This window comes from Aulonocara sp. 'chitande type north' Nkhata Bay, linkage group LG7 (genome assembly GCF_057382095.1).
Source record: "Aulonocara sp. 'chitande type north' Nkhata Bay isolate Kocher_YH1m ecotype deep benthic linkage group LG7, A_spYH_male_GT1.1, whole genome shotgun sequence".
NCBI lineage: Eukaryota > Metazoa > Chordata > Actinopteri > Cichliformes > Cichlidae > Aulonocara > Aulonocara sp. 'chitande type north' Nkhata Bay.
In genome coordinates this window covers 19981303-19999945 of record NC_141350.1, presented here as the reverse complement: position 1 = coordinate 19999945, position 18643 = coordinate 19981303, and the positions used below count along the sequence as shown (strand labels likewise).

General features: G+C 40.2%; 3 protein-coding genes across 3 annotated transcripts in view; 1 reads left to right on the top strand and 2 right to left on the bottom strand.

The window, feature by feature from the left end:
* The window catches only part of LOC147325031 (forkhead box protein P4-like), a 35205-nt gene that overhangs the window by 2069 nt on the left and 14493 nt on the right, over positions 1–18643 (top strand). The window lies entirely within an intron of this gene.
* On the bottom strand, positions 760–7587 carry samtor (S-adenosylmethionine sensor upstream of mTORC1). Its single transcript, XM_086299308.1, has 5 exons — positions 7316–7587; positions 4646–4787; positions 4394–4522; positions 3926–4040; positions 760–3619 (listed from the first exon to the last, which is right to left on the bottom strand). The coding sequence occupies exons 1-5, from the start codon at positions 7473–7475 to the stop codon at positions 2987–2989; spliced, it is 1179 nt and encodes a 392-aa protein (XP_086155434.1). The 5' UTR covers positions 7476–7587; the 3' UTR covers positions 760–2986.
* On the bottom strand, positions 8655–16796 carry ppp1r3ab (protein phosphatase 1, regulatory subunit 3Ab). Its single transcript, XM_086299302.1, has 4 exons — positions 15955–16796; positions 15346–15410; positions 15149–15237; positions 8655–14394 (listed from the first exon to the last, which is right to left on the bottom strand). Exons 1-4 carry the CDS (start codon positions 16794–16796, stop codon positions 11479–11481), a joined length of 3912 nt encoding a protein of 1303 aa, XP_086155428.1. The 3' UTR covers positions 8655–11478.

Below are 18643 nucleotides of genomic sequence, written 5' to 3'. Positions count from 1 at the left end.
CTCAATGTGAGACCCTACCAGCCACTCTTTTGACCACATATATGTTTAGATAACCCTTTAGAGATTAGAGGTCTCCCATCACTTTACAGGGGTGTCAAACATACGGTGCGAGGGTCAGAACCAGCCTGGCAAAGACAATAACTGGATGGCTTTGAAGGAGTTCATCTTTGTGTGGTGCATGTAATAGTTAAATAATGAAATTACCAAAAATTCCATCACATCACCAATTTCTTCACCATCTACTGAAGAAATTTTAGTTTTTCTAAAGTGGGTCTGAAAAAAAATCTGAATTAACAAAACGAGACTTTATAAAGTTGTTAAATTTTATAAACCTGATAATTTTAGATTTTATAAATCTGGGCAATAAGCTACAAGAACCTTTTGTTATTTTACACATTCTATCATGAAATTGCACTTTTTCCTTATATTATCATAATCTCAGGGATTAAAAGTTTAGTTAAATGTGTCTGCTCTGACAGAAAGGGGAGTTTCACTGCTCTGGCCTACTCGACGGTCTAGCCCCATCAAAGTGGGCTGTACGGGGCCCACAATGTAAAATAAATATGACATCCCTTCCTTACAAAAATACTAACACTCCTTTTTTAATATTATTAATTAAAAACTCTGCGGCCATGGGGTTTGAATGGTTTTTTTTTTTAAAAACAAAAAAAGCAAACAACAACTACTATTTCTGTATAGTACTATCAGAGGAAGATGAAGAACTTCTGACCAAGTTGTAAAAGAGAGCCGTGGACGTTCTAAGTTGTAAACAACTGATTTTTTTTTTTTTTTTTTTTTTAAATATAAAAATCTTAGCACAAAAGAAGGAACACACACCGCCACCTTATATTTACATTCATTTATAAAAGAGAAATACAATGGTACTGTAAGGACACATTGTTCTGCACTGTTGAAAATGCTGATAATGAAGATGATCCATATCATGCAAATAGGCCAAAAGAAACACTGGAAGACAAAAATCACAAAACACGCCCCTTTAAAGTCTGAATATGTACTGTGAATTTTTTTTCTCCTGTTAAAAATCAGGAAGAAAAAACAAAACAGCAGAGATATGCATTAACCAGAAAATGATATGGAAATGACAAAAGCACACTGCATTACATAAACACATATCCACTAATATGATGGACAAAACAAAAACACAGAAGGCACCTTATAGTTATTATTGGTATCGTTTTGTGGGCCTATCACATTGGTTGTAAAATTGTGAAAAGAAACAACATTTTGTGACACCCTTTGGGATCAATGATAAAGTGCCACTGACAAAAACAAAAAACCAACCAAAAGAAATTCCACACACTAGAAATTCACTTCTTCAGTCACACAGTCTATTCAGGAACCAGCAGGAACACACAATAACATTTCACCTGGTAGTGTCTTAGCTAAAACCTCCCTGCAGCATACAGCATTTTCAGATCCGACCTCGCTTTCTAAATTTTACAATATTTCACCTTTTTTTTTACAAAAGTGAGTGTAAATTTCTCTCTGTGATTTTTCTAAGGAACTCTGCATCTGCTTTTGTGGAGTGCTGTATTTTCACATCAAAGTTGTAAAACTGTGTCAAAGGAAACTGGTGTAAAGTCACTGACATGCAGTGTTGTACCAATCTGCTGCTTAAGACAAAAAAAAAAAAAAGATTAAATGCAACAGCAGGAAAAAGATCATTCAGAATGAAGTCAGTCTTTAAGAGAAGAGCAAGACAAAAACCTTGTACCTACTATGCACTTGTACCTTTTTAAACACAATAAGTAAACACTTAACGTTTCACATTAGTAAACCTACTAATACTACTGTATGGTTCTGAAAATGTTTCAAATGCTACAAATACCATTTTTTTGTTGTTTTTTTTGGTAAAAGATACACAAAATCATTCATAGAATGCCAAGTTACCAAGGCATTGCCACAATTTACAACACCAATGTTTGACTGTTTGACTATGGATATCTATTTCCAAACAATTTTTTTATGTCTTGGAAAACTAAAATGAACATCAAAAAAAAAAAAAAAAAAGTTTTCAGGAAGTTGAGCTGTATGTGCCAGAAGCAAACACGCCCGTCTACTTATTCCATCTCTGTCTCACCAGTGCAATCAAACCCCCGTCGCGCTGCTTAGGTTTGCTGTATTTGGCTTTTTTGTACAGAGCAGCCTGCGACTCTAGCTTATTTCAAACAGAGACTGAGTACAGAATGTAGACAAGCTGACTTTTGATATTAAGAGGAGCGGGGAGTTCAGAGATCTTGCGGGTATTCGATTTCCAACTCTTAAAAAACCTAACTATTTATCAAAATATATCCATCTTTTGTGTGTGTGTGTGTGTGTGTGTGTGTGTGTGTGTGTGTGTGTGTGTGTGTGTGCGCGTGCGTGCACACTCTGAAAGGAGTGTGGATATGAGAAAATAATCTGTAAACTTTTCTTTCACACTGTGCAAACTGCATTGTTTTGAGAAGGAGTAGAAGTGGGGTAAGAATGCAGCTGGTTAAATTTGGCAGCGCAGCAGTTGGAGGGGAGACGACAATTAAGCCCTTTTCAGACACACTCTCCATTTACGGTAACCTGGCAGCATCGAAATGTGTCGGCTTCACATCTCAATCAGCATCCTGGTCGCTCTTCGGCAATGCCAATCTTTCTAGGTCAAGCCTTGAAACATTAGCGCGGGCACGGCACAAGTCTGCATGTGTCCCGTGCTTCATTGTGAGCTGCTCAGCTGACCAGAGGATGCATTAAACCTTCAAAAGCGTGGTTACACTTCTAAAAGCTGACACTGATAATACTGTGTGTCAAACCTCATGCTTGTACTGTAGCCTTCTCTCTCACTGTCAGGGGTATATTTGATTTAAAGCATTAGGAATATTAACTAAATATAATTCCATCGCTTTTACAGACTTTTGAAGCCAGCGATGTTATGCTTTCCATGTCTGAAAGGGGCTTTAGGTGGAGAAAAGGGCGGGAGGGTTGCTGGTTTAGCCTAGCTCTGGAGCAAGATGGGATCCTCTAACTCATGAAAGCCGGGGACGGAGCTGCTCTGGCTCTCCCCAGAATCGGAATCATAGGGTGTGTCTGGTAGCTCCGTGAAGCCCCAAGCTAGCTGGTCATCCTCAAACTCGGAACGCGCCTGCATTGTGATGTCTTCACAATCTTCCTCCTCATTGGAATTAAAGTCCTGAGGGATGTAAAGCATCTCAGGGTAGTTGTGTGACACCAGGTCACTGGTGGTGGCCAGAGACACCTTTCGGAAGGCGATGAGATGCATGTGAGAATACTTGACATATTTGTAGCGCTTGAAGCCCAGCGACTCTACCGCGACCCGCCAGCTGCGCATCATGAGGGCGTGGCGGTTTTGGTGAGAAGAGTCAGGCGTGATGATGAGCAGCAGGCCATGCAGCTCCAGCAGCTCATGGGCCTTCTTGCAGCAGATCCAGCGCTGGTATGGCGAGGGGAAGTAGGACAAAAGCAGGGAGAAGACCACCACGTGGAAAAGCTGAGCGGGCAGAGCATCGATGGGGTTATGGAGCTGGCGGAGGAAAGCCTCGACTGCATCACCCGCCAGCTGGAGCGGCTGCTGAAGCTGGAGGTTGAGGAAGTCACACTTGTACACACTCTGAAAAAGCACAAATTTAACAGAAATCAGGGTTCAAACTTGATCTATGCCAGCAAACATTTCTACACAGCTCGTTTGTTTTCATGACTTGCAGCTGTTGGGCGTCACTTTTTCTGTGTTCTGCTGATTTTCTTCACATAGTCTAACCACAGCACTGGCAAAGGACATGACTCATTTCTGGTGTTGTTTTTGCTCTATAACGCAAACACCCAAGTGGGAAACTGTATCCATTTCATGTGAATAAACAAATGGTATAAAAGCACATAGTCAATTAAAATGTAAAACAGAATTAATATGCACTCGTACCTCAACCGCAGGCACTATGTCAATACCGACTGTGAGGAACTCGTCAAACTTCAAGAAAGGGTTAAAGCAGCTTCCCACATCAAGAAGGCGCATTTTCCCCAGCTGAGAAATCGAACTGTAGCACAAACAACAACATGCAATGCCTGATGAATATAATACACAAAATCATATGCATTACACACACTATAGATAACTCTTTGTAATTGCACAGTCATACATAGTACAATAGTACAATGAAATTGGAAAACTGTCCCACATCGGCACTACGTACAACACGACACAACACGGTAACTTAAGTAATAAAAAGAAGAATCAGTGTATGTTTATTGCACATTATTATTACTATAGAGTGAGGGCAGGTCGTAGCAATTCATTTTTCTTGTTTTTTGGACAAAGACTTTATGATATATATGATATAGAGTGTTATCTGTCATACTCATGACAGATAACACTCTTACTTCATCTTACCTGGGGATGGTGCTGTACGGCTGGGCACTCGTAGATGCTGTACCCACACCCATAGCAAGCGTGGCACTTTTCTGATCCTTCTCTAACACTCTTTTCATTCCACCATCCAAAAAGTACTCTTGACAGACGCTGTGGAAGTGGCATCAAAACACTGCGTTTACAGAAGCTCATTTTACAGGCTCAGATTAGTCCGATTTCACCAGGCTCTATAAAACCTAAAAGATGCCCAAAGACCTTTGGGGGCGTTCATACCTGCGACACCATTCAATCCGGCCCTCTCCTTCACACTTTTTGATCCAATGGTTGTCAGCAAGATTCTTCATGGCGAGGGCGTACTCACTCAGTGTCTGCTCATCCTCGCAGTGCTCACGCCAGATCTTGTCAAAGTCGCCCACTAAGTGAGAAAATCAAACCCCCCTTAAAAATAAGGTCAGCAATATCCAAAACATGGCAAAAAACAGCTTCAAGTACTTCAAGTCTTACTCTTGTATGACGACAGAAAAACATTCACAACCTACTTGCAAGTTTTGGTTATCCACTAAATCACCAAAACCGGATCTTGGAAAAAAGGGGGGGGAAAAAAACGGCTGAAAAATCTCAGGTCACTGCTGGTACTTCAATATTGCCTATGTCTCACTTGTTTCTGCTTGCACAGAAGCAGAATTGTGCATCTAAAAATAATAAATAAATAAAACAAAACAAACCCACCCTCAAAACAGTCATTTCACAATAAAAGTTATGTCCACAAAATTTTCCATTTGCAGCTGCTCAGACGTTGACAGCCAGTAGCACAAGCAAACATGCCAACAAGGGAAAAATCCCATGACCAGAAGGGAGAAAAGAAAACTATATAGGAGTTGGTGGTAAACAGCAGTGCTTTCAAAACATGACCACTGTGATTCCATGCCAAGCCTACCAGATCATGCTTCGCTTATTAACCAATCATGAGATCTGCTCGCAGGATGACTTCTTTATGCTCTTCTAGGCTCCAAAACAAGCAGCTACTCTCTCCAGTGCTGAGGTCTTATTCAAACCACAAATTAATCCAAGCTCATTTTAAATACACTACCAGGGTTATGCAGTGTTTTATGGTGGTAAAGTAGGGCAGCGCATACACAAATAACACCAAGACTTGACATTTTAATATGCCTGCATTTTACTACGACACTATTTTAACTATTCAAAAAAAAAAAAAAAAAAAAAAACTTTCCAGGATTTCTTTCATATTTCTGAGCAGTGAAATGGCCAACTGTATAATTTTGATTCAGAGCCGTTCAAATGAAACAAACTAGCCATGCATTCAAGCAGGAGATTAATTCATATTCTTAGTTTATACTGGAAGAAGAAAATATAAAGAAATCTTGCAAACCGTTGTGTCCTGGCCATTGACTCATCCAAAGATTTATTTCCTCTAGATATTTTAAATTTACCTCTTGTGCACTCCTCCCACATGGATTCCCTCACTATGCACAGCACAACGTCATCACCAGAACAAATCCTAGCTTCTGTAGGATTTGTAGTTAAATTTAAAATTCAGAGGACGTTAAAAAATACATCTTTCATCAATATATCTTTCAACTGCTAACTCAAATATGGAGTTAACCGCACTGATTGGGCTGTAAAATAAGACAACAGATGCTACGTATGCATGCTGATGAGCTGAGATCGGGGTTTTCCAAACTTCCTTTTTTTTTTTTTTTTTTTTTTTTTTTTAAATTGAAGCAAGACAGATGGTTGGATGCTTATGAACTGATACAGTGATTGCAACTAAAAGATCCATTACCTCCTCCCATTTCATCTACTTGAACACAAACATCAGAGCATGTGGTTGCATTGTGTTTTGCATAAAAAGGGCCAATAATGATTTGGTCATTTTATTTGTATGTTGTTTCAAGGCTTGCCAAACAAAGAGACATTAATACCCACCAAATTAACAAATCAAAGAAATCACAGTAATCTGCTATTAAACAGACACTTTGTTGCTTCTTTAATCATCCCCAAATTGCAAATTGCCTGAAATAAAACTCATTAGAGTGGTAAACAAAGAGACAGTGTTTTCCCTTGTGACCAAAATGAGAATATTTATCAAAAAATAAAAAAGGAGAAGACTCATGCTTGTCTCTCATATGTAGTGGCCCCAATAATTTAAAGAAAGTGAATGATTCACCTTCCACAAACTTGCACAAACTTCCTTCTTTACATGACGTGTGTGCAAAGAAACAGCAGGAAGCAACAGCCACAGACAGGATTTAACCTGCTGTGTCGTCTTTGTGGTTTTTCTCCTGGCAAAAAGTAAGACGAGGTTCTTTTCCCCAATCTCAGCTCCACAGTTGAAGATCTCCTTTGGCTCTTTTATCCTTCAAGACACAGTTAAACCTCCACTAGAAAGGGGGGGGGGGGGGGGAGTTCTGGCCTATCCCAATGTGCCTTTTAATTAAATTATTTTCGCTGTCTGGCTCTGAACGGTAGCAAATCTCAGAAACAACACTAATTAGGTTGTATAAGTTGCGGCAACTGTTTGCTCAGTCTACAGAGTTATCTTTTATTGACAACCGGGAGCCAATCGGAAGTTACTCTTTTTCTTTCACCAGTCAAATGTCACATGTGTGTTGACTAGGTTTGAGAGCGAGAGATAAGATGTTGTTTGCAGAAGAGCCTTGTGTAAGCTGCCACAATTTATTTCTAAGGAGCTTTAATCAAGGCCTCGCTTGCTTGGTGCAACCCGCTGCTGTCGACTGGAGTCTGCCACCACAACAGCTAATCAGAAGTAAAAAATTTAAAAAAAAAACCTTACAAATCCGTGATTACCGGATTAACCGCTAACTTTTTAACGTTACTTCAACATTTGTGAGATAACTAACAGTATCAGCCCATAGGCTGCAGGGCCACAGAGAAACAGAGGGGCCCACTGAGGCTGCTTACCCTCCCTGTATTTCCTACGCAGTTTTCTGTGGACGTTTTTGACGACTCCCGACAGTTTCTCCTGCTCCTTCTTGCACGGTGCTTCACTTGGAATTGGCACGTAGAATAGCTCCGACTGGTTTTCCGTCTCCCCGGTCTCGACATTGTCCCTGGGGTCCATAGCACCGCACCACCGATGTTACCCTCCGCCAGTCGTTTCCCCTTTTCCAGGCTGCAACCCGACCGGCGAACCGGCGCACGAGCCAACAACAGGGAAGCCGATTGGCTACCTGGAGCATACACGCGTCATAAACTGACAGCGCGTCGTCCAATCACAGGCGTGGAAGCATTCTTGAGCTGGCGTGCGTGCTGCGAAGCGTTCAGGTGCATTTGGAAATCTGTAAATTGCTGAAAAATCGTAAACAACACATCAGACAGTGTTGTTTTGTGTTTTGCAAAAGTTTTTATCTACAAAAGAAAACTAAACTTTGTTTTTTAGCCAACTGATTTATTCGTTTAACCCCTAAAACTATTCAAAGATAGTATATTACAAAAAATGTATGTTCTTAGACAATATCCCACTGAACTGAATAACTTTTTGTGTGTTTTTGTCGTTGTTTGCTTTCTTTTATTAGTTCTCCAATTAAAATATTGGACATGTGTTGAAGAAACTACTGGAAGCCCTTCCTGTAAAATAAATTTGCTAGCATTATGTATACAAACCTTGTTCTGAAAAAGTTGGGACACTGTATATTATGCAAAATGACATCAACGTCATCATTATCACAATATACAGTATCACCAACAGGTGATGAGACTCTGGAGAAATCTCTGTGTGCAAGGGAAGAGGCTGAAAATCAAAACTGGATGCCCTATGGCAGCACTGTCATGTAAATCACTGCACAAGCTCAGGAGCACTTCCAGAAATATCTCACTGTGAACATAGTTCAACGTGCCATCCTTATATATCATTTCCCTTCTTTGCATGAAGCCAAACGATTTTTATATTATAACAGACCCATATATAGGATCTAGTCCCCCGCCTCCAACCCCCATCATGATTTAAGACAGGGTGACTGGAGAGGATGTTCTGTCCTGTTAAATGGGATAGTGTAAGAAGGATCATTTCTAAAGCTGTACAGATATTAAACCTTTGAAAAGATGATGCAATGTTTTCTAAAATAGGCTAAGAATTTGAAAACCCACAAGTGATGCCAATCCATGGTTATTGTTTCTGGAAATTGGCTTGGAAAATCCTGATGGAGAGCATTATAGTCTGAGATGGTAATTTGACTCTGGCTAATGAAAACAAACTGACACTGTCTGAACAACAGGGGAAAAAGTTAAATACCATATATGTCAATGCTGTTTGCAGGACAACATCTATTATTAACTGCATGTTCAGTCATTTCAGAATATGAGGTAATGCCTTACGGTGGACACTGTGTAACCCCAATGAAAATAAAATAGTCACTAAATCCACATTGGTAATGGACTTATTACATCTGTGTTCAGCAGAACCATGTCCACATGGACTCGAGGTAATAACAAATATTAGAAATCTACAGTTTTATCACAGGGACTACATTCTACAACATGAATAAAATTTTAGATGCCTTCCTGTTGTGTGTGGCTGATCATGTCCGTCCCTTTATGACCACAGTATTCCTATTTTCCAGTGGACGCTTCCAGCAGGATAATAGAGCTCAAAGCTCAAATAATTATAAACCAGCTTCTTGAACATGACAGTGAGTTCACTGACCTCAGATGGCGTCCACAGTTACCAGATCTATGTCCAATAGAGCGTGCAACAGAATATTCACATCATAGATATGCAGCCAACAAATCCACACTAACTGTGTGAAGCTATGTTAATAGGGACCAAACTATCTGAGCAGTGTTTCCAGCACCTTGTTGAATCTGTGAATTGAGGCAGCTCTGAAGGGATAAGGGGAGTCCAACCTGATTTTAGTACAGTGTACTTTATGAAGTGTCTGGAGAGGGTGTCTATTTATTTTCAGTTTAAACACAGATTTCATATGAAGTGAGGACAACTGTAGCTTTATTTAAACTTTTGTTGTAGTTATAAATTCTTAAACCCTCTGACAGTGAAGTATTTCTCTCTCCCAAAATATCACACATCACATGGTGGCTAAGGCACTGTTTATTTAGCTGGAGATATGCTTATTAGATGTATTGTGGAACCCGAGACATGTACTAATATTTTGGTGGAGGAAAAAATGGCCCTATGAGTTACAATTTATTAAATTGCGTCTCATCTCGGTTTAAATGATTTTTATTGTATCAATTTGATTTCCCTTTGCTTCTAAAGCAATTCTATGCTTCATAAAGTGTGGCTCACACAATACACAATAGAAATATATATATATATATATATATAAAATTTTTAATGCTAGTATTTCTAATGAAATGAACTTTTAAAAATGCATTATCCCCATTCTCACGGCACATTTGATTTATCATTGTATCCAAGTAAAAACACCTAAAAAGAGGTCAGATAGGCACCTGTTAGTCTGACAAAGACGACAGTTGCCTGACTATCTTTCACTTTGTAAAAGTTATTAAACAATCCAAGAGGTATAGGGTTTAGTCAACATGTCAGCCATGCTAATAAAACTGCATTGCTATTGCTCTAAAGGGTTTACTTCTGAGAGAAACACCTTTTTAGGTCAACTAACTGGGTAGTTTCATGGCTGCAAACTAAACAAAGTCAGTGAGCTTCCAGACAAAAGACAGCATTACAACGTGTTTCACATGATACCTCGGAACCATCCTGTCTTTATTTAGAAACACTTCAAATCAAAAAGAAGCCCCTGTTTATACCTTTTGTGTGTCCGGCTTATAAATGTTATGGTGTTTCTTTTTAAAAGGGAACGCTAATCCTTTTTTCCCTGAAGTCATACAGCAGCTGTGTTCAGCTTGCACAGCTAAAAGTCAAAGTTGAAAACAAAAGTTATGGGTCCAAGTGACTTGATTTCTATCTGGGTTTATTCATTCATCCCAGGAACTTCAATGACCCCACTCAAACCATTGGGGTGAGTTTGATCTGGCCAAAGAAGATACTAAACGCTGAGTTGCTCCCGGTGCGTTCACTGGACTGTAAATGTTAGTTAAAAAGCACTTAGATGCAGGAAAAAAGTGATGTAACTCAGTATCATGTGTGTGTGTGAATGGGTGTGGCATACGGTGTTTTGACAGCTTGAGCAGAAAAGCACCATTTAAGAACCATTTACCTCACCTCAGGTGACCTCAGTCGGTCACATGATGGATTGGGGAAAGGTCTCATAGTGGTTTCAGCCCTTAATCCCTGGTAACAGTAATGACTCATACCTTTTACCAGAGTCTAAATACTTGGACCCTCTACCATTTTTTAGAACCGAAGAAGCCTCTTGGATGATTAGAAAAACATCATCACAAACCCAAAGAAATCCAATTTCCTTCCTTTCCTTAGTCTCTCAAGACTACCCTGACCTGGATGAACCTGCACATGGATACTGATTTTAAGGCTACACCTAAAAACAAAAAACATGCGCATGACATCTACACTAAAAAATAAATGTAGTATAACAGAAAAATATTTCATTTTTTTAAAGCATGATCGAAAAATTAAAATTAAAATTAAACATTCTCATTAGCTTCAGTGAGTAGTGTATTTCACCTTGAAAAAGCTGCAGAACTGATCAATGTAACCATTGTAATGTAGGTTTTATGTACAGTGAAGCATTGAGAATAATGACTTATGACAGCAAACGTGTGTGATATCTGCCTAACTGTGTCTTCTTGAGCTTAATTTGGACTTCTGCTGGAAATCTACTTCCTAACTCACGATGTAACCGGAAGCCCCTTTTCCCCCTACGCCACATCCATCCACGCTGTTCGAGTCGATGCTGCGACACCCCGACATGTAGTTACATTTCGGTGGGCTTGCAGCAGGTTGCGCGGAAGGTTATGGTGCAGGGTTAAAGGAGTTTACAGTATAAGTAACAGCATAGATCTCCTGCAAAAATCAGTCTAAATCATGCATTAGTCATCACTGGAAGAAGAATTGGGTATCACATCAGTACCATGTACACTCTGAAAACCTTTAAAATCAAACATATTGTTTTTTTAAATTATTATTATTACATTTTAATTCAGCCCATTGTGTTGTCATTTTTAACTGGTTACTTCTCTTCTCGGCAGCAGAGCCAAACCAGAGATATCAAGTAGAGGCCCAAACAGGCAAAAAAGTCATAATGGTATGCCACAACTAAAAACACCACCAGCAGGGTTGCATATAGCAGTGATTTTGCAATATTGCTACAGGAAAACGTGTCTGTCCAGGACAAAACACTCTGACCCATGCGCTCCTCTGCAGGGGAAACAGCGGCATTGCTGTCTTCAAGCTTCTCCTGAAGGCAACTGAGGTGTTGTTCTTCATCGTGATATTCAGTGATGGGCGGCATAGTGGCAGACAGCAGTTTGGTTCTGCTTAGACGGGGCCTTTTGCTCACAGTGCTCTTGTCTTCGTGGGACCATCCTCCTGTGCCGACGGCCCTCAGGCAGTGCATGTACAGCTCCACCTCATCGCCCGAGTCCGACTCTGCTGAAGCGCTGTCCTGGCTTGTTTGATCACTTTCAGGTTCATCCGTTAAAGCGCCCCCCTCTGCAGCGGCACAACCATTTCCATCTTCTGACTGAGCTTTTGTGGTGTGAAGACATTGTTTTTCAGTTTGAATGTGTGCACTTTGCTCTTCTCCTATACTTTCTTTCACTGGTACGCTCTCGTCGCCATCCTTCAGCCCACTGTGCACCAGAGCAGATAAAACCTCTCCATCCTTGCTTCCTGTAATTTCTAACTTCTCTTCCAAACACAGTTCTGGATCTTTTTGTTCCTGTTTCGCCACACGTGAATGTGATTCTACAAGCTCCGCCTCTACTGCTCTGTAATTTAGGAATTCGTAACGTGGATCCAGCTCCTCTCCGTTTCCCTCCTTTGGTTCTTTCTCCCACTCTGCTCCGCCTTCACCTTCCTTATTCAAGTTTATTTTCCCATCTCCCTTTATCTCCTCGTTTTCTTGGATGTGTGCCCATTCAATACTGACCTCTTTTCCTGCAAAGTGTTTTTTTGTGTGCAGCTCTGTCTCTACTGGTCCCTCTGTTTCTTGTACTTGGTTCTCCTCAGTTAATTCTTCCCTTCCACCTGTTTTGTTCATCTTTATGACTTGAGCACATTCTACCTCAGTACTGGCACCATCTTCTCCAGAGACAGCCTCTCCGATTGTTTCGCTGTCCTCTTCTACTCCTGTCACTGCCCTCCCCTTGACAAATTCCTCATTTTCAATTTCTTTTTCTCTTACTTCACAGACGCCCGGATTTAAATATACTATCTCCCTTTCTTCTTCGTGTATTAAAATGTTGTTTTCTTCTTCTTTAACCATCATTTCCCAGTCCTTCACTTCAGTGATTTCTCCTAAACAGAGAGCCTCCTCCTTAGCTTTGATTTTGCAATGCTCTGTTTTTTCCTGTGTCTCTGTAGTCACGCATTCAGCCAACTCCCCTGTTACCTCAGTTTCACCAGAGGATTTTGATTCATCTTTGAGTGAGCCGTGTGTCATTTTACTGCCGTCTCCCATGTTGTTAGTTTCTCCTCGAGCTTCCAGAAGTGTCTCGGGTGTTGTGAAATCTGATTTCTCCACAAGTTTGCAGTCAGGAACAGTTGCTTTTGTAACTGAATTGTCATTGTGGTGCAAATTCAACTTATGCAAGTCTTCACATGGTTTAACCTCACTAAAAGATGCGTTACCAGGACACAGAGCTTTGATTAACTCACATTCATGGCGTTTTTCTTCTAAGTCGGCGCTCTGTTGGTCAGGTTCTTCATTAACATGTCCCAGCAGGTCCCCAGAGCTTTCAAGTTTTACAAATGATGTTTGCGGACTGGTCCTGACTTCATGTGTATCGCTTTTTGCGTGCGTTTCATCCAGATTAGTTTTATCATGTGTACATGGATTCTCTGGGAGTGGACACTGTGTTGTTTCTGCTGTAATTTGGCCTTGGGGGTCATGTGTTACACTGTCTTCCTGTGCTTCTCCCCAGGGATGTAAACTCTCAGCCGGTATTTGTGGATTCAACAAATCTGCTTGCGATAAAATGTTTACAGTCTCAGGACAGCTTAATGTGTCTTCTAAACAAGTTTGTGAACCCTTAAGTGTGCTTGTGCATCTCCGGTCTGTATTTTCAGTCCCAGCCAGAACCTGCAGAGTCTCTGCATTTAATGTCAGACTTAAACTTGCTTCTTCTTCTTCTTCTTCTTCTTCAACACGATTATTGCATGGTGCTATGTCTGTGCATTCCTGGTTTGATTTCTGGTTATTAATCACATTTCGAAGTGCTTTACTATTGTTACTTTTAATATCTGTTGAAACAGTGCAACTAATCTGTCTCATGCCAGTGTGAGGATGTAAGCCTCCAATATTCAGTGTAGCCCGTGCAGGATTTTCCCAGCCAGCTCCTCTCTGACTTTCACTTCCCACTCTGCCAAACACCTGGTGATACAGCGGAGCCACCACAGTGCCAAATGTGAAGCTGCTGGTCTGGCCAACAAGGCTTTCATTTCTCACTGCTGTTCTGCTAATGTATTCATGACCCATGTCTGCCTCCTGACTACTGTCCTGAGATTTGGTATGTTGCTGTTCTGCTTGAGCAAAATTATCAAACAGGTCATCTTGGATGTCCGTGGCACTCTCACCTTCTGCTAATGTGACTGAGGCAGCCAAAGCAATGCTCTCAGATTTCTCTGGCTCGTTCTCAGACGTTCGGTCAAGTGCTGGTGACAAAACATGTGAAACACTGAGGAGGGGTTTGCTGCACTTTGCTTGGGAACCTTCTGGTTTGCGGTTGCTCTCAGCAAACAGTTGCACATCTGTATGGCTTTCCTTTGGGGTTTCTTCTCGAGCTGCCTGTGGTACCCCTGGAGGTGATTCGTCTCTATCTGCGTTGTTGGCGTCTCCGTTTCTTTGAGCAAAGTAGTCCCTCACCCGGGCCATCCGTGCAGCCTTTCTGCGACTCCTTTGGCTGTCGTTTACTCCGCTCTCAATCTGTCCACCAACACAGATAGATTCATTTCAACAACATGCCCCTTAAAGAAAACCAAGTGAGGTAAAATTTAAAGCTGCATTTCTCACAACAAGAAGACATTAAAAAAAAACAAAGCATGCCTGACTAAATGTAATTGAAACTGTGAGAAAGCACAAACTGCAAGTATCACTTCTTATTTATTTTTTTTAGGTGCACAGCACATTATGTTATACTGGTGGTACCCAACTCCAGTTATGTGACCCTCTCTGAAAAAGTGCACCAGGGTCATGTTAAGCTCTCTGCTCCTCCTGCACCTCACAGTCATACCGATCCTTTAAATGCCTTTACACTGCTAATAATACATCATATATGTAGAAAACCTAACCCTAACCCTAACGCAGGGATGTCAAACTCATCTTACATTATGGCCCACTTCAGTGTTTCGTGGGCCTGACCAGTGAACTACATGTTTAATCCCTGAGATATTATTAAAAAAAAGGTACAATATTAATAATACATCTCTTTTTTTTCTACATGATAAAGAAACGTTGCTGTAAAATGAAAAGAATCTGTCAGCACTACTCTTTGGGTTGTAACGAATGTTCAGAATTACAATAAAAGGATAGGAGTCTTTGCTGGGCCGATTGTGGCCCCTGGGACTTATGTTTGACACCCCTGCTTTACAACATTTTGCATGTGAGGATTTACAATGTCAGGACAGAACTGGAACTGTTGCGTCATCAGTCATATCGGCAGCATTTTTTTTCCACTCACCAGTAATTTCTGTCCATGTTCCTCTGACATTCCTGACTGATCATTCTTAGATTTCAAAGTGTCACCCTCTAGTCCACTGTTGGCCACATCTGGAGACAAGAAACATTTTATCTATGATCCTGCTGGGCTATCAACGCAGTTTTCTTCAATTTCAGGTCATTTCTTCATTTCACAGTGGGGAAAAGGAAAATTTTCACCTGCTGCAATATTTCCCTGTGTTGACGACTCCTTTCCTGAACTGTTTTCCACGCTGGAGTTCGAACTGTAATAAGTTAATTAATTAAAAATGCGATCAGTCAGGGTTAATTCGCTTTTCTTTTTCACGTAGCTTCAGGTGATTATCGTCAATCAACAAACCACGTAAGGTGACAGTGCTGAGATACACAAATTGTTTTGATTAAAAAGTGTTAAATTGTTAAAAACTTGTAAGTATTTATATGTGTGAGATGTGAAATTGTGTATTTTCTAACTGTGACTGTTGTCCATTTCACAAAGTCTAGATTGGTTATAATGTAAAAAAAAAAAAAAAGAAAGAAAAGAAGAAGAAGCATATTTCTTCTATTTATATGAGTTATTCAAATTATAGACCTCACATAGTCATCACCAAAAAAACTTAAGTTACAAAACTAACTAGCAAAGGACATTTTTAATGAATAGTCGATATTTAATTCAAGGCAGGAAATGGCCTTTACAATCTTCCATAACAAGCATAATGGACATTCCCCTGACCATGCACAATTCCTATAATTAAATAAACCTAAAAAATGTGCCTAAAAATGTTTTATGAAATCACTTTGTATTCTCACCTGGCTGTCTTGAGGCAGCTTTTCTTGTTCACGTTTTCCTTCTGTGGCTGATCGTTTTCCTTTGTTCTGCGGAAACATGACAGCACGTAGTTCTTGTTGGCGTTGTTGGCCCAGAACGTCCCCACAGGTGTTTCATACCGCAGACAAAAGTCAACTCTGGCCCCCTCTTCCCGAAATGGAGGCCACAAAGTGAGCGTGAATGAGAAACAGTCCGTCAGCCCATCGCTGGAACCAGGGATGTACTCAGCCAGGAGGTCAAAGTGGCTGGACCAGCAGTCCAAAGTTGTTCGAACATATATCGCCTTAGTGAAGGAGATGTTGAGGACGCGCACCACCGCTTTTACTATTGTGGTCCCTGGAAGTAACTCAATTTTTTCCAGCTCTACTTTCTGCTCCTGGACCTTGGTCAGTAGCTCCTCGGTTAATAACGGGAGGGAAAAATTAAGAGGTGAAAGAATGTATTCATCTTCATCATTGCCTTCCCCATCAGATGTGTCGTATCCTGGCAGTTTGGGCACGTCCCACGTGTCGAACTCCTTCACTTGAACCAAATTGAGGCCTTTGGCATCTGCGAAGGAAACTCTCCTGGAGCCACACATGGGAGGCTCAGGCTCCGAGTCCTCATCAGACACAGAGCTCTTTCTCCGTGGGAGAGGAGAGGATTTAGGCCTGAGGCCGATGACCACCTCGCCCTCATCATCGTCCACGTCCCAGGAGCTGAGGACTGGGACTCCTAAGAAGTTACAGGCCCCAGACCCTCTTGGCTGCCCCCAAAAATCCATGAAGCTCTCTGTGAGAGACTCAGCGTGAAAATGAACTGCGCTGCTTCTGGCAACTGACATTCATGCTCTGACTTAACAGATGGAGTCAAATTACAGATGACATTGTTGCGAGGGCCAACACTATAAATAGGCCAGAAGGGACTTAAACTATGTGCAGTAGTCTAAGTCTTCTCCTGAAGAGAATGTATGACCCAGTGCCGTATTTGTTTTTTTGTTTTTTGAGGGCTTGTATGACCTAATCTAAACTATAAGTTGATAATCATCTAAGTTTCTTATTACAAAACCACCCCAAAGTCTAAATATTTTGTGGACATCTTTGTAGAATCCATGACTCCCAAAGGAGTTATAATGTTATTTTTACAGCCACATGGGATTTACCATGGAAACTATTTATGTTTTGTTACTTCTGGCCCACAACGGGCTCCATTGCACTTGCATCCTGTTTAAAATCATTTCAAATCTGTGAATATCTGATAATTTAATAGCTGTGAAAGTCTCAAGGTGAGAAACAGTCATTCCACATTAGATTTATCTATTATCCACCTATCACATTGGCAGATACCATGATACAGTTTATGGCTCTAGTGTGTAATATTTCCTGTATTTATCTTATAGGTGACAAATTTGCATAATTGCCAAAAAAGTGGTGAGCGCTTAGTATTAGTGAGTAAAACATATTGTTTAACAATGAATAAGAATGAATGGTAAGCACTTGATTGATTCGTATGAGACAAGGCTTTTGTCCAGGCTGTTAGAGGATGTGATGCAGACAGAATACCTTTATTGCAGTGCTCAGTCGTGGAAGGTAGGGTGAAAATAAACCATGAATACAGAGGAAGGAAGCGTCATGCTACATATTATTGACACTTTTTACAATATAGAAGAAAAAAGCAGGAAGTGATTTTAACCATGTACCTGAGACAGAGGAGAGCAGCATCATTATAGAACAAAACATGAAGCAGTATTTACTTTTAAGACAAGTATTGTATTTTGTATGCATTCATTTATTTTTCTTTGTTCCTTTTAAACATGTTCTAAGAATTTGTAACTCAGTAAACATCCGATAAGGGCAGCCCGACAGATGTTTACTGTAAACATTATGTATCAGTAGGTAATGGATAATAGGTAGTGATTTGTAAATGAATGTAGATAATATTATACTACATTATATTTCAAAATAACTAGGCAGCTCATGCTCTTTCTCTTGATCATACTTTTTTTAATAGCTAGAAATCTTTTTGAGGTCAACTTGAAAGAAAGGCAGATGAGAAAAGTAATGAGGTCAGAGGTCAAGCATCACATGATATTTCAGTGCAGACTATAGTGTGATATTTAGCGTCCTCATATAGCAGCATCATTTCCTAAATGTCACCAATACAAAGGCAGTAGAATTTTAAGTGCAGTTTTAAAGATAAAAGTTATGAAACTTTGACCTTATTTGACTCTGAAGAAGAGGCCAGACGTCCCCAGTAAAGCGATATTTAGAATTCCCATATATCATTCCCTATATGCTTATATGTAGTCAATATAGGCATATAGGGAATATTTAGAAAACATAGTTTCTCACATTTTTATTTTTTATTTTATTATCTATTATTATTATTTATTTTCATCTTTACAAGGTACTTTCTATATGCTGATAATACACATTACACTTATAAGAATCGTAGTTTCTAATTTATAAGGCTTTTTGTCCATTTTAAAGACCTTGGTGGATGGAAGTGAAATTTTAATGGGTTATTAATATGACCCCACTCAAAATTCATTCAAACCTTTTCGAGCTCTATTTGGTGTATAACCTCCTTGGCGGCAGTAATAACTGCAACGAATGCTGTTAGAACCTTTTCCAGCATCCTTACTAACTCTTCCTAAATCTTCTGAGGACACACAGACCTTGTCTAAGCTCT

Bases quoted from the DNA above. Each gene is read 5' to 3' on its own strand.
- samtor (XM_086299308.1), bottom strand. From the start codon at position 7,475: ATGGACCCCAGGGACAATGTCGAGACCGGGGAGACGGAAAACCAGTCG. The intron at 4,788-7,315 runs GTAAGCAGCCTC...TTTCTCACTTAG, and splicing joins GCGTAGGAAATACAGGGAGG to TGGGCGACTTTGACAAGATC. The intron at 4,041-4,393 runs GTAAGATGAAGT...TTTGTGCTACAG, and splicing joins CCGTACAGCACCATCCCCAG to TTCGATTTCTCAGCTGGGGA.
- ppp1r3ab (XM_086299302.1), bottom strand. From the start codon at position 16,796: ATGTCAGTTGCCAGAAGCAGCGCAGTTCATTTTCACGCTGAGTCTCTC. The intron at 15,411-15,954 runs GTGAGAATACAA...AACTTATTACAG, and splicing joins AGCTGCCTCAAGACAGCCAG to TTCGAACTCCAGCGTGGAAA. The intron at 15,238-15,345 runs GTGAAAATTTTC...TCTTGTCTCCAG, and splicing joins ACAGGGAAATATTGCAGCAG to ATGTGGCCAACAGTGGACTA.